Source organism: Ovis canadensis, chromosome 9 (assembly GCF_042477335.2).
Source record: "Ovis canadensis isolate MfBH-ARS-UI-01 breed Bighorn chromosome 9, ARS-UI_OviCan_v2, whole genome shotgun sequence".
Lineage (NCBI taxonomy): Eukaryota > Metazoa > Chordata > Mammalia > Artiodactyla > Bovidae > Ovis > Ovis canadensis.
Genome location: NC_091253.1, coordinates 68,443,956 through 68,459,827, shown reverse-complemented (window position 1 = coordinate 68,459,827; position 15,872 = coordinate 68,443,956). Strand labels below are relative to the sequence as shown.

Below are 15,872 nucleotides of genomic sequence, written 5' to 3'. Positions count from 1 at the left end.
GACACGACTGAAGCGACTTAGCAAGCAGCATGCATAGTGTCTTAGGGCTTCCCTGGTGGCTCAGAGGGTAAAGAATCAGTCTGTAATGCAGTAGACCTGGATTCAGTCCCTGGATCAGAAAGTACCCTGGAGAAGGGAATGGCTACCCACTCCAGTATTCTTGTTGGGAGAATCCCATGGACAGAGGAGACTGGCAGGCTACAGTCCATGGAGTCACAAAGAGTTGGACATGATTGAGTGACTGACACTTTCACTGCTTTTTTCATGGTGTCTTATACACAGCAAGTATTCAATATATATTTTATTCAATCCAGTAGATATTGAATACCGACTATGTATAATTAGGATTGCTGGTGATTCTATAGACAGATACAGAGCCTCCAGGGAAAGGATGCATTTTCAAGGACAAGCACAAAATCTGTAACTTGCTCATCTGTAAAATGATAGTGATGACAAAATTTGCCTAAAGGAAGTTTTTTTTTTTTTTTTTCTAAGCATCTTTCATTTTGCTTGGCATTTTGCCTGGATCGTTCTGCTTGTGTTTAGCTTCTGTTTTGAAGGTAAATGTGGGGAAGGCAGGTGGCTCATTTGAGAGGTTTATCTGCTGCTGCCATTCCTCTACCTGAGGGCCTGCCGCTGCTTAATCATTTCCAGAACAGCCAGGACGAGGTCTCTAGGTGAGGATGCAGAGCAAATGCATTAAATCTATTCATCTATTAGGACCTTACGTGGAGGCTTTTAGAATTAATTAGCAGTACCTTGTTTATGTCTGGAATCTACCAGAATTGTCAGAAAAGATTTGCTTCTGATGCTTTTGCTGCTTCAGAGTTTTACAGATAATTAACATTTGCTAGATTAACAAATAAATGAGAAAAATCTCTAAGAACTTGTGATGCAAGTAAACACGTCAAACTTTCCAAGGCAAATGTGTGGACATCTCCCGCATTTTGAATCTCAGATCTTAATATTTCTTCTCTTTGCTTGTTTAGTCGTTCACTCAATTGTGTCCAGCTCTTTGCAATCTCCTGGACTGTAGCCCATCAGGCTCCTCTGTCCATGGGATTTTTCAGGCAAGAATACTGGAGTGGGTTGCCATTTAATTCTCCACAGGATCTTCCTGACCCAGAGATCGACTTCATGTCTCCTGTGTCTCCTGCACTGCAGGCGAATTTTTACCTGCTGGGCCATAATCACCAGATTTGGGATATAACATCCACTTTGAAAATTTCAACTCAACAACAGAGCTGGCCACAATTTTCCTTATAATTATATCCATTCAAGCCCACCAGACAAGCACAAGGGCGACATCCCAAGTTCAGAATTTTCCAGCTACAGAGTCCCTGGCACTTTGGACTTAGAATTGGCAATACATTTTAATACGTTGATATTTTTGAACATCAGTTATTACTTCCCATTTTATTTCTACCTTTCCTTGAAGATAATACCTTGTTCACATCATCTTATGAATTAATCTGGTTGGTGATGATTTAGATTGAAGCCCAGTCAATATATGGTTAAGGGCATCTGGAGAGAGAAATTTAGAAAAGAACAGCCATGGTGGTTAGGAAATGAAATAGAAACTAGAAATGGAAATAGAATAAAACAGGATTTGACTTAAACATGTAGATGTTTATCATGTGCCTACAACAATGTGAAACATCCTCTTGGAAGTACTAGATGCTATGGTGAATAATAGTAGCATAGTATATTATAATATCATTACATAGTAAGCTGTATACTTCACTTGTCATCCACCACTCCAATCATCTCTGAGGTGATAGTATTATCCCCATTTTGTAGATGAAGAAACTGAGCCTCAGAGAAGTTGAGTGATTGCTCAAAAGTCACAGAGCTACTATACATTCAAGATAGGATTCAAATCTAATCCTGTCTGAACCTAAGCCTTTAACTATTGACTCTTCTCACTAGGGACCTGCAGTGTTAGGAAGGAGACAGGCATTTAAGTGATCACCTATGACACCAAGTAGAACTCTGGAAGGTCTATATTTTGTCCATCTGTCCATACAGCCATCCATGCCTCATCCTATATCTATTCATCTATCTATCTAACATTTACATCATTTATCCCGGTGAATAAATTCCTCGCTCTTCTGTCCTGAAATGCAGTAGTTCACACAACTTCTCTAGAAGATGGTCCTGTGGGACTGAGCAGTCAGTTACACTTTATACAAAATAGCAGCTTCTCAGTCAGTCATGCACCCCTTTAAATTTGTCTTCCTTTTTTGCTTACTCTTTTGCTAACCCCTGCTTCCCTAGGATTGCTCTTTCTAATAAGGAGCTAAACTATAAAGTGTTTGCCTCATGTTCTCTATCCTAAAGGGTCTGGACTTAGAACTCAAGTCCAGTAAGGAAGCTGGGCTATTTAATTTCATCAGAAAAAAAAAAAAAAAAAACCACAGTGGCCCCTCTAGCTGAAGGAGGAGGTGAAAAAAGCATTTAAAAAAATCCATTGGGATCACTTTGCCCAAGGATATGACTCTGAGTCCCATCCCAGGACGTTTGTATCTCCAGCAGAGAAAAGAACTCTGGTTGAAGGAACTCAGAGGCTTTCTTCTGCTTTATGGGTATTTTTCACTGGACTCCACTGCTAGATTTCAGCTCCTATTAGACAGGAAAAAAAAAAAAATCCTCAGCTAGGTCACCTTAGGGAAAATTAATTCACTTCTCTGAACCTTGATTTCCTTGCCTGTAAAACAGATTCCAGTCTCTGCATCAGAAGGTTTTTGTGAAAATGAAGGCTTATTAGCATTGTCCTCTGTCCAGGACCTAGGATCTTGTAAAAATTAATATCTGGAACAAGGTTGGTTTGCTGGGAAAGAAAATGTTGGGAGTCATATACAGGCAATGAGGTGCTCTAATGTAGAAGTGACTTGTATCATTTAGACTCACAAATCTGCCAGAGTGATCACATCCACCTCTTTCCTCACCAGAGAAAGCTGGAAGGTACAATTTTACCATGTTTCTGGAAGGCAGGACCACGGAGAAGGCTTACAAACAGCAGGAATAGCTACATCATTGTTCAGTAAACATCACTCATACTATCTAGCTGACCCATTGTTTTAGCACAATCTCATTGATTTTTTCCCCTTTTACTGGATATTAGTTGGGCTTCCCTGATGGCTCCCACGGTAAAGCATCTTTCTGCAATGTGGGAGACCTGGGTTCGATTCCTGGGTCAGGAAGATTCCCTGGAGAAGGAAATGGCAATCCACTCCAGCACTCTTGCCTGGAAAATCCCATGGACGTAAGAGCCTGATAGGCTACAGTCCAAGGGGTCGCAAAGAGTTGGACACGACTGAGCGGCTTCACTTTCACTTACTGGATATGAAGAGACAGGAAATACAATGTGGGAACAGAGGATTCTGTCTCTCAGCCCATGTAGTATTCATTCTCCAGGGCATCTTCCTGACCCAGGAATCGAACCCAGGACTCCCCCATTCCAGGTAGATTCTTTACCATCTAGCCATCAGGGAAGCCCAATATAGTAGTATTCCACCACAGTATTATTGGTCATGCCAACCTACCCATTAACACGCTTATTTTACCTGAAGGTGAAACGCTTCCTTGTGAATACAAATTCAAAGAAAACTCTGCTCAAAGAGGCTAAAGAGATTGCTAGTGACCATAATTACATCTCTGTAGTAAGTCCTGAGGGAATAGGGCTTCTAAGTAGGATATGAAAACATGCACATGAATGGCTTCTGTGCTAGCTAAAGACAAAAAGGTCTGGTTTCCTTTTTTTGTTTTTTTAATAGTTTTTAGCTTAAAAGAATAATCTGAACTTAAAACACAGAAGTCTTACTTCTTAAAAGTAGGTAACATTTCAAAAAGCTGCTTCCTCTTTTGATCTCCTTGACTTAAACAGAATTTCTTATCAATGAAACCAGTTGAGGAACTTTGACAATTGCAACAAAGTAGATTTTTAAAAATTTTCTTTAGTATGCTTTTTTTCATAGATAACTAAGTCCATTTGCTTTTTGTATGTCTGGCATATTAAATAGTATCAATATGTAATAAAACATTTTAATTTATTTTTAATGACAAAAGCATAAATGTTTTTTTTTTTCCCCCTGTGCAACCCGCTTCAGTGCCTGCAGCCTACTGGTAGAGGCCAAGCAATGGTTTGGGCCGGGTTTGCTCTCGCATGGGACACTATGAAGAGGCCCAGGGGGATGAGCCAAAAGCGTAAAATTATAGCAGCCCTTCCAGATATCATCTGGTACAACACACCTATTTTAAAGGTGAGCAAAGTAAGACACAGAGAAATGAAGTCACAGGCTGGACCTCAGAGTCTAAGGCAAAACTGAAGAATAAGATCTCTTGCTTCTTAACTGCTGTTGTGGAGGTCTTACTATCATTACACCTCACAGATGACTTCCTAAATTACTTTTGTTGGTGGTGATGATGGTGGTATGGATGCCAGAGGGAATTTAAGAATAGGACCTTGATATCCATATTTTCTAAGAATAAAATACATTTTTTAACAAGAAAGTAATATTACATGGCAATAGAGGTTTAGGGATCAAAGACCAGAGAAGAAGATTGAATTTACCTAAGGCAGTCACAAAGCTTAGATGAATTACTGACTTTTAAATCTATATTCATCTTGACACTGATATTTTCTGTTTTATAGTTGATTATTTAAGAGGCTGTTATAGAAAATGCTTCCAAGGTACAGACTAAGTGGAGGTGAAGAATCCTAAGGCTAATCTTTTTAATTTTATAGAAGATGATTTGAGGAAATTAATGGTTTTCACCATATTAAAACTATGATAAAAAGAGGTGGATTTTTAAAAAAAATCTCAATAGGAAAGTAATAAATCAGAACTTTTGGGAGCACATTACTTTTTTAGAAGGGCTCCAGAAATGAAATTGCATTTCCTCCTGTATCCTCTATCCATTTATGGTCTGGCTGATTCAGGTGCTTCTGAGAAACTGGGGTTGAAAAAAACTACCCAAGCACCTGGGAAGTTATGTCACCTTGTAGTTGAAAGAAACCATTTTAGTGTGTCTGTAGACTGTTCTGGCCTTTGGAACATTCATTTAGCAAGGCCAGGTAAATGTGAGAGGGAGTGGGTACCCCACAGCTTCTTACCTAATGTGTTGTAACACTATTCTTATCCCCTACAACTGTCTAAAAGAATTCTTTTTTTAGACTTTCTATGCTAGTTACCCCAAAATAAATATTCTGTGGTAGTGAGTTCCTAAAACTAATTACATGTCACATAAAAATACCATGTGTATTTCAAGTTGGCTATACCTCACTCCTTCTTCTTGCATGGATAGTTTACAGATGTTGCTAGGATTTCCGATTGACTAGTTCCTGCTCTTGTGGGTTGCGAAGTTTTATTTTGATTTTTGTTTTCTTTTCTAAACATGGCTGCTAGTACTGTTCATATGAGCATTTTTTTTTTAACCTATCAGTATCAGAAATGCACTCTGGGGCTGTCTCCTGCCCTCCTCTCTTGCCCTGTGAAATCCTCCCTTCCTATGGCTTTCAAAACCCATTCTCTGCTCATGACCCAGATTATCTGATCTCCAGTCCAGGCTTCTCTGAACTTTTTGAATCCAAATGCCTATTTGACATCTCCATTGGGATATTTTAAGAATGTATCACATTTATCAAACCAAAAAATGAACATTGATGGGAAGGTCAGAAAGGGGATTCAGCTAAGGTTAGGTAGCACCTGCAAGGGTCGGTATATTAGTCTGGTTCATTGTTGTTGCTCTCTTAAGAATGGACCTCCATGAAGGTATTGTACCTTCACAGTAGAAATGGACAAAAATAAGTAGGAAAAATACTGGTCAGGTGGGTAGGACGTTACATTTATATTTTGAAAGAGATCAAAGCTGACATGAGAATGTGAAATCTCTGACAGTAAGCTACATTTTGTTGGAATATCCATGGAAACTGCTGGTACATTATACAAACACCCCAGCAAATCTCATCGTAGCTCCTTTGACTCAGCAAACACACATTTAGTGTCAGGCACTGTGGAGACCTGGAGGCTATAAATATGAATTGGAAAAAAATCTCTGTTTGCAAAGAGTTCATATTTTGTTTACCACAGGGGTCGTGCCATCCCCTAGAAGTTCTGGAAATTTGTGTGGGATTTTCTCTTGTCACAGTTTCTGTGTGCTGCTAGATGCCCCACTGACCAAGAATAATCCCATATTTCACACACTTTCTTTTTCTTGGCCATGCCATTTGGTATATGGGATCTTAGTTCCCCAATCAGGGACTGAACTTTCGACCGCTGTGTTGGAAGCACACAGTCTTCACCACCAGACCACCAGGGAAATCCCACACACACTTGCAAATGTCCTACTGATGATGGTATAAGTGATCTAAGCTTAAAAAAAATATATTTATCATTATATGAGCCTGGATGCAAACTCCATATATATATATATATACACATATATACATATATACAAACACATGTATATATACATATTTGTGTATATAATATAAACACACGTGTGTGTGTGTGTGTGTGTGTGTGTGTGTATGCACACATATGGGCTTCCCAGGTGGCACAGTGGTAAAGAGTCCACCTGTCCATGCAGGAGAAGCAAGAAGAGTGGATTTGATCCCTGGGTCAAGAAGATCCTCTGAAGTATGAAATGGCAACCCATTCCAGTACTCTTGCCTGGAAAATTCCATGGACAGAGGAGGCTGGTGGGCTAAAGTCCAAGGGGTCACACACAACTGAGCGACTGAGCGTGCACACACACATACATACATACATATATGTATATATACACACACACATATGTAGACCTATGTGTGTGTTGTAAGATTTTTATGCCTATTGATTTTCAAGGAATTTAACAACATAAAATTTGATAGCGGGTTGTGCATGCATGCATGCTAAGTCGCTTCAGTCATGTATGACTCTTTGCCACCCTATGGACTGTACTTTGCCAGGCTCCTCTACCCATGGGGATTCTCCAGGTAAGAATACTAGAGTGGGTTGCCATGCCCTCCTCCAGGGGATCTTCCCAACCCAGGGATCGAACTTGTGTCTCTTAGTCTCCTGCATTGGCAGGCGGGTTCTTTACCACTAGTGCTATCTGGGAAGCCTGAAAAAGGGTTGTAGTTTGTTTAAAACTTTAGTGAGATTTGTTTACCACTTCAAACAATCACAGCCCAAAGCCAACATCAATCATGGTTTTGAACCCCATGTGCTCTTGTCTATTTCTCATGGCCTGTTCATGACAGTTCTACATAAAGATGCTAATATATCATTACTTCATTAAATCTTCTAGTGAAGCTTATTTCATTATAAATCATTTTCTTTTTATTTCTCCTTCAGAGTATGGTTATGCCAGTATATTTATTTGAGAAAATTCTGTATGTAAGTAAAAATATAAGCACTCTCAATTTCATTTCCGGAGAGCCCGGGAGTCATTGCAGCTGCTGCTGCTGCTAAGTCATTTCAGTTGTGTCTGACCCTGTGCGACCCCATAGACGGCAGCCCACCAAGCTCCGCCGTCCCTGGGATTGTCCAGGCAAGAACACTGGAGAGGGTTGCCGTTTCCTTCTCCAGTGCATGAACGTGAAAAGTGAAAGTGAAGTTGCTCAGTTGTGTCTGACTCTTCGCGGCCCCATGGACTGCAACCTACCAGGCTCCTCCATCCATGGGATTTTCCATGCAAGAGTACTGGAGTGGGGTGCCATTGCCTTCTCCGAGAGAGTTGTTACAAAGGATTTATTTAATAAGCGCATGGAAGAAGTCTGATCTGATGGAGAACTACTGCTCCCTAAGGTAAGATACACAGGTACACCGATAATGTTGGCATCTCCGCTCCATAGTAACAACATTAGGGGCAACCAGGCATCATTAGGCAAGACTTTGAAGAATGTAAACATAATTTTTTTTTTTTAATAAAAGTACTCTTTCTCTGCAATATACTTCACCATGCTTTTTTTCTTGGGCTGCAAAGAAAAGACTCAGGTTGAATGAAGTACTTCTGGTCAATGAAATACTGAAGGTAATGCTTCTCACAGAAAGCCTTCATGGAAAGGGAACATGCAAGCAGGGAGGCGGAGGGTTGCTTAGAGCAAGACCCAGCTGGAAAGTGAGTGGATAGGAGGACAAGAATATTTGAGTGTGTTTAGTGCCCCTTTGAGAGATACCTCAATACCTCTCCTTCTAAACTATGTAGATAAAACATCTGTCACAGAATGCCTTCTTCCCTGACCAATGGTATCTGACAACTGTGGTTTTAACCTAAAAAATAAAATTAAAAGCCAGATTGAAATTGGGAATAAGAAGTACAATTAAAGGCCAGATAGGAATTGTGCTGAGAGTTCATGGATGATAGAGGCCAGAGAGGTTGCTGGAGACAGAAGTACAGGACTGCTGCGGAGTGTATGTTAGATTCTCCTAGAAACTTTAGAGTTATCATTCTCTTAAACAAACAAACAAAAAGGCTAGACAGATACACTCAACCACTGGGGGAGGGCAAGGAAACCAAAATAAACATAAGGAGAACCAATGTATCAGGCAGTTGTCCTGAAAAAAAAAATTCACTACCTCCAAATGCTTCACCCCACCCCCCACCGCAAGCCCTAGTATCTTAACATTAATTTAGACCTTAGCTTTGAGAAGGCCAGTGGCTAGTTCTGGAGCTCCTTGATGGGAAGTTCCAGCCACCAGTGAAAATCTAAGACTTGGCTAGGATGTTCCCAAAGCATCAGGAGGCTCCTTGAGCAACCATGAAAGAAATGACGTGGTGATGCAACCACCTCACCTTGCAGAGCAGGTCTCTAACTACATGAGTGAGCATTTCAGAAAGCCCATGACTATGGCATTAGTCCTCATGACCACACCCTTTCAGTGTTGCCTACCAGCATATCCTCTGCTGTCACAAAAAGAATCTAGAATTCTAGTTTGCCTCACAATTTTATCTTCTTCCACTTCTTAAATTCAGGATGCCTTGATTTTATCTCCAAATATGAAACATTTGGAGTGTATAATGAGAATAATAAACATTCTATTGCTCCTGCAAGGTAATAGTTGGTGGCCATCTCTCCCCCATCTCTGAGCATCATCAGCACTTTGTTTACATAATTCACTTGGGTCTAGAATGTTGACTAGAAGCTAGTGTTAGTGGAATGGGAACTCTATATTATGTGTGGCTATCTTGCATGTGTGCATATTAATATCTCTATTTTATAGAAAACTAAAACACAAGAGAGATATAAATTGCCCACCATCTTTTATCAAGTAAAATACTGGTATTTGAATTTTGAATTTTGACCCCAAATAACCAAACTCATAACCACTGCACAGCAGCTGCCTTTATAAGGTCTTGGAAGGCAGGATCTTTTATATTCCCAAGTCACCTCATACTTCCCCTTTTGTTATTCTCATTTAGACATTCCAGTGCCTGCTTTCTCCATTTTGCCGTGTGGTCCATGAGGACAGAAATGGTGCCCATGTTTTCCATCCTATGTCTAGTATCCAGTGGCCTGCCTGGTACAAAGGACTAAATAGCAGTAATGCTTCCAGTCCTTAGCACTACCTCTTGGTGTTTATGAAAGGGCATCTGGACTTTTCATATGTAACTGCAAAGTATCTTTTATCACTTATTTATAAAATAAAATCAATCTCAGAAGCTATGGAAGGGAAAGGGAGCACATTCCTATTTGAAGTATTTACTAGGTTCAAGACCCAATAAAAGGTTTCTTTTCTGATAATGCTGTAACATCTGCAGTTAGTATTATCTACATACATATCTACATCCTTATACAGACCAGATATCAAAACATTTGTCTACTTATTATTCTGGAACACTTAGAATACTGGAGTGAGTGGGTAGGCATTCCCTTCTCCAGGGGATCTTCCTGACCCAGGGATCAAAACCAGGTCTCCTGCATTGCACGCAGATTCTTTACCATCTGAGCCACCAGGGAAGCCCATTATTAGGTATACATATTATTTAATGGAAATTCTGAAATTTAAAAGTTACTGATAATATGTTTATTATTAATCAAATCTTTGACAGCATACAAAAGGCTAGAAAGAATAAAAGTGTCCCCATATTATAGCAATTATTTATACTAGCCAAAACCTATAATGATTAAGTCGCTTGTGGTGTAGCCATGCAATGGAATATTATACAGCACTGAAAATGGATGGGCATTTGTACATCCAACACTGGAGATGATCCACAGTGGAACCTTAAGTGATAGCAGCCAGACACAAAAAAGTACATAAAGTTCATTTACTCATGGATGGTATTATAAGTCAGAATGTTGATTCCTCTGGCCATGACTGGCATGGTGATAGGGACGAAGCCCAGGAAGCTTCTGGGGTCCTGGTAATGTGATGGTGTCTGAGCTGGGTGCTGGCTTATAAGTATTCACTTTGGGAAACTTAATTAGGTTCTTATGATTTGTGCAGTTCTTTATATGTGTCCTTTTTAAATAAGGGTTCACTTTTTAAAAAGTTCTCCATATTAGTGAAGTTATATATATAAAATATATACCCACATATATACAAATATATATATACACATATATGTATACATAGTACCTATACATAAGATTAGCTTGCTTAAGTGTGACCTTTTATTAATCTACCTTTCCTTTAGTGACTTTGCTGTTTATTTACTTATTTAAGTGTGTGTATCCCAAGATCTAATTGGAGGACTTCCTAGGCTTCCATTCACTCTTAGTGGGTTGGACATTCACATTCAAGCAGTTACTGCAACAACTTTCAAAACACATATGCAGCTTAAATATGGATTTTCCTGTCCTTTCATGAATGTCTGATTCATATCTCAATGCAGTCTACATTTTACTGACATAAAGGAAATAAATCATTGGTCATAGAATAATCTACATAGAAATCTTATTAACTTGATTGGTCAAAATGTAAATTTAAGTAAAAGAAGCTAAAAATTACAGACATTCCTTTCTTTTCCAAATTTCCTTTCTTTTTCCAAATTTAAAATAACTTTTAGCTCTATTGAGTGCAGAACCTCAATTATTTAAATCTATTTTATAACCTAATTAACGTTATCTCACCAGTATTTTCCACATTACATTGAAATGTCCTATTTTAATAATAAAATGTGATTAAAATGTTAAATTGCACAATAAGAAATATGTGTGTATGTATGATCTTTTCTCTGGTGCCAATTATTCAAAATTTCCTATAATATTTGCTTAAGTGGCAAATAAGCCTAATGATGTCATATTCACTGCATCCAAACTTTATTCTAATTACAATAGTTTTAAGAATTATTATTCTTAGCATTAAGAATAATCTCCCAAATTACTTTGATAGTATTATTACCACTAATAATTAATAATAAGGATGCCCAAGTTAAGCAAAGATGGTATGGAGCCATCTGAGATGAAGAAAGCCAATAAATAAAATGGATAAAAAATCATTCCAGAGCTCTTCTTCATAAACCCAGCAGGAACTTTCCAGTGTAAAGGGACACCCTAGGAGAAGCACAATCAGCTTGAAAGAGGTCTCCTGTTCCAACCTGACCCCAGATCTCTCCTGGGAAAGGGAGCAAGTTGAGCTTTGTCCCCATCAACAGGCGGGCAGGTCGGGAGACCAGGAGGCGAGGAGCCTCCGCGGTCGCCCAGAGCACCGCTGCCGGCGTCCCGGGCCAGGAACTTACCACGAGCGCGCAGCACAGCAGCTTGTTCATTGTGGTCCCCGGGAAACCTCAGGCGCTCGGAGGCGGCGGCTGCGGGGTGAGCGCTACGGTGCGTCTCGGCTGCCCGTGCACTCATCACTTTATATATAGTGTCCCGGCAACAGGAAGTATCGGCTTGGCTTTGATCATTCATTCCCTATCTGGACCAAACTTTGCACCTTTCTTTTTTAGGAACCTTGGGCGGGAGTCGGGCGGGGAGTTGGGGCGGGGGGGTGGGGGGGATGGGGAGGACGGGAGGGGAGGTGCGAAACGCTCCAGGGTTAACACTTTCAGCGCCAGGGCGGAAAGAAGTGGCACGAGCGGTGGGAGTAGGGGGTGGGGCGGGGATGTCTGGCCCCTGGGAGGCGGAAAAAAAAAAAAAAAAAAAAGCTGCAGAACAAGGCAGCTGCTGTCTCCGTGCGGCTCTGAGGTTTCCTGGCCCCTTCCCGCCAGCGGCCGGCCTCCTGGCAGCCGCGACCAGTGGTGGGAGGACTGGGCGCACGCTGGGCAGTCGCTTTGCTGGGCTCCTCCACCCTGAGCGTAGGATCCAGCCAAGATCTCTGCGCAGCCTGCAGTGCGCCCCAGACACTACACCCCACTCCGTCTGACCCGCTTCTCAGGGGTTCTGAGATCCCCAATAACAAGTATTCTCATTCACAAGCTGCGCTCAGAGGCTCTTCTTGGAGTTTGCAGTCATTTATCTCCAAGGTTGCACAAATGGAGAAGAAACTTCTCTAATTTATGTTTTGTTCGAAAGCCGGTGCCTTTTCCCACTCACTTTTTATTGCCTGGGGTAGTTTCAGCCAGAGAGAATCAGCAGAGGACAAACTTCTTGCCTAGGGCAGAAAAAACACCGCCGTAGGATTTGCCACTATACTGAACTAAACTGATCGTCTTTATCAACACCATCATCATCCAAAGGTTTTTGGTACCTACTGAACTTCTGAAGTTGCCTCTTCCAGGTCTTTCCGTTGCCCCCAAGCTTTTGGTGGAAGTTGGCTCTGCCTAAAGGGTTCTTGACTCCCCCATCCACTCCCACCAGCTGCTTTTGTGAGAGTTGGACCCCATGACTTCTAAAGGGTAGACCCCTTCTGAGGTCCTGCAGTTTGCTGATTTGTTTTTAGGTTGCCACCAGAGCTCTTCACTTACAGAAGCTGGAAAAAAAAAAAATCACTGCAAAGCCAGCCTCCTCATCAGGGCCACGTGCTCAATTCTCACCTCCTGAGAAGGTCAGTTTCTGCTTTTCTCCAGAGTTCATGGAGAGGGAGATGAAGGTGATTCTCTCAGGCTCAGACTATCCCATGCAATAAAAAGTGGCCCCCAGGAGCAAGTATTACCAGCAGGGATCAGAGTATCTGTGCTTTCAAACCAGCATCTTTCCACCAGAAGGTCAAAGTGGATCCATAGACAGAGTAGAAAATATTTAGAGGGAACAAGTTCAGCTCTTCTACTCCGACTGTGAAGTACAGAAGACAGAGTGTCTTACTCAGCTTTCTCTCTCCACAGCATGATGGTTTCTTAAGTGAACTAGTGAGTGAACAAAGGTCAGTGCATACTGACCAAATTGTTTAACTCCAGCCCTGCCCCTCAGCTTCTGAACTTCAGCTTTGACATCCACAGTCTGAGCTACTAGCACTTAGACTGACCATGGGACTCAGGTAAATTTGAATGTTAGTTGTAAAATACTAAGTAAATGGTAGTATTATTGTCTTTATGAGGTGATGCCTACCTGGGATACTGCCTGAAGGCATTTTTCTTGAACTGTTGTATAATGCTCACATGCAGAAGTCACACTCTGGAGAAAACTGATCAAGGACTGAATCCTGCAGTCTTAACCCTGGGAAAGTGCTTATGACTCTCTATCATCTATCAATTAAAAATAGTAGTTATTACAGATATGTGGCATGGAACAAATGAAAGTATTTTGAAAAGTAATGCATAAATTAGATTAGTAATGCATAAATGAGGTTAATCACTAACCATGAGCAGTCAATAAGTAAATGTATATAAGATAACCTAGCACATTGCCTGGATAGGAAATGTTTACTCAATTATAGCTATGATTGTTCACAGGCAGTACATATAAGATACCAGGCTTTAGAGCCAGACTTGAAACCCAGATCTCCTGCGCTCTGGCTCTATTACCTCAGGCAGATTTTAACTAACCTATTTGTATTTCTGTTTGATTTCTTTATTGGTGTCGTGACGATAAAAATCATACTACCCTCACAGGGATTAAATCAGCTGAAACGTGTAAAGTGCTCATCGTACTGTTTAACATGTAGTAAGGGTTCACTAAGTCTAGCTATTATTGTTATACTTATCTGAGGTGCTCTTAGGGACATTTATACAAGCACTAGGTGAGTCTGGACTCTAAGCTTCTGGGAGCAGCAATCATTTATTTTCTTATGATATTTCTTGAAACTTTTAGCTCCGCATCTGGCCTCCCTATAACTATCTGATGAATAATGGCAATAGAGGTGGTGATGGTGATTTTGGTGTGTGTGTGTGTGTGTGTGTGTGTGTGTGTGTGTGTTTTGGGGGAGGGAGGAGAGGAAGTGTAATTAGCTGTCATCTTGAGAAAAGCCAGGGCCCCATTTTTATAGAGTCACAGAGTAGACAGTGTATTGACTATGCCCCTTTCCGGACCTGACTGTGGGCTGTTTATTAATCACCCACTGACAGGAAACAGACACTCTGAGTTTGCAGTCACGTCATTTGTTATATTCCTGGAGTAGTCTGGCCGATCCCCCTGGCTCTTCCCATGGGACGCACTACAGTGAGCAGGAGGCCCTGAACACTTGGAGGCTGGAGTCCATCTTCAGTCTAGATTGGACGGGACCCGGGGATTCAGAACTGAATCCATGGGGCGATGTCTGAACACTCGCTTGGCAGACAGACTACATCCATCTTCCCATGACAGATCCTTCATTGGCATGGGCCAAGGGTGACATGAAACAGAGTGTCTGGTAAATTTAACCTTCTCTTTCTGATCACCAGAGATGTGTGATGCTGACTGTAGGTGACACCTCATCAGATAGCCATCCTCTTCTCTTCCCTGGACTGTTTTGGGTTTGGTCCCATGTTGAACACATTTTCATTGCGCACATTTCTGATTGTCCCTGCTTCCATTTCAGCCACTGGTATGGCTTAAAGAAATGGTGTCTGAATATTGGGGACCCCCTTGAGAAAAATACTTACCTCTTTTTAACACAACAGCCAAGCACCTGCTATAGGAGGCCATTTATAATCATCGTTATAACAGAAATGCCTGAAACTCAGGACAGGGATTGATTTGGTCCTTTGGGAGACAAGACAAATTGATGGGTTCCCTAGAGACTGACTGAATGCCTAGAACATCTTACACATAAGCTCCCACATATGGAAACTGGAAACACAAGTTCTGAGGTTGTGTACGGGAAAGGTTATTAGTAGAAGAACAAGAACTCATTCCTTCTTGTTTCACTGTTACTAAATCTTTTTCTGGTTTCATAGGAGATGGAACAGAAAGAGGAGAAATAGGTAGTTATCCTATTGATTTTATTTCATTAATGTTTGCCCATTTCTTCATTAACAAATACAATTTTAATTATTAATGTTCTAGACTCCCAGGGACAGAGGAGCCTAGTGGGCTGCTGTCTATGGGGTTGCACAGAGTCAGACATGACTGATGCGATTTAGCAGCAGCAGCAGCAGCAGCAGACAAAACATTAATTTTAGCTATTAATGTTTTATTACTGGACTGGATTGTCATGCCCTCCTCCAGGGGATCTTCCCAACCATGGCAATCAACTCCAGTATTCTTGCCTGGAGAATCCCATTGACAGAGAAGCCTGGTTACAGTCCATAGGGCTACAGTCCATAGGGTTGCAAAGAGTCGGACACAACTGAAGCGGTTAAGCACAGCACATTAATGTTTTAAGGTGTTACAAGCTCTGTGTGAAAATTGATATGTACTTGCTTTAAAAACAGTGTACAAGGGAACTCTGGTCAAAGTTATGTAGCAGCCTGGAGGGGAGAGGAGTTTGGGAGAGAATGGATGCCTGTATATGTGTGGCTGAGTCCCTCTGCTGTCCACCTGAAACTGTTATTAACATTGTTCATTGGCTATACTCCAATACAAAATAAAAAGTTTAAAAAAAAAAGCATCCAGAAAGGCAAGGTTATATATAGCTGAAGCACTT

The 15,872-nt window shown here is 41.0% G+C and overlaps 2 protein-coding genes and 1 non-coding gene across 3 annotated transcripts in view; 1 reads left to right on the top strand and 2 right to left on the bottom strand.

Annotated features, from left to right (window-relative positions):
• TNFRSF11B (TNF receptor superfamily member 11b) overlaps positions 1-11,891 on the bottom strand; it is a 29,383-nt gene extending 17,492 nt beyond the window's left edge. The window contains exon 1 of the mRNA XM_069601093.1: positions 11,671-11,891. Coding sequence (XP_069457194.1) covers positions 11,671-11,700 — 30 coding nt within the window. The 5' untranslated portion in view covers positions 11,701-11,891. The remainder of the gene's footprint in view (positions 1-11,670) is intronic.
• Positions 1-15,872, top strand: part of COLEC10 (collectin subfamily member 10) — a 531,893-nt gene that overhangs the window by 335,961 nt on the left and 180,060 nt on the right. The window lies entirely within an intron of this gene.
• On the bottom strand, positions 4,090-4,228 carry LOC138446380 (small nucleolar RNA SNORA42/SNORA80 family). The gene has a single exon (XR_011259313.1). It is a non-coding gene; the product is annotated as a small nucleolar RNA SNORA42/SNORA80 family (small nucleolar RNA).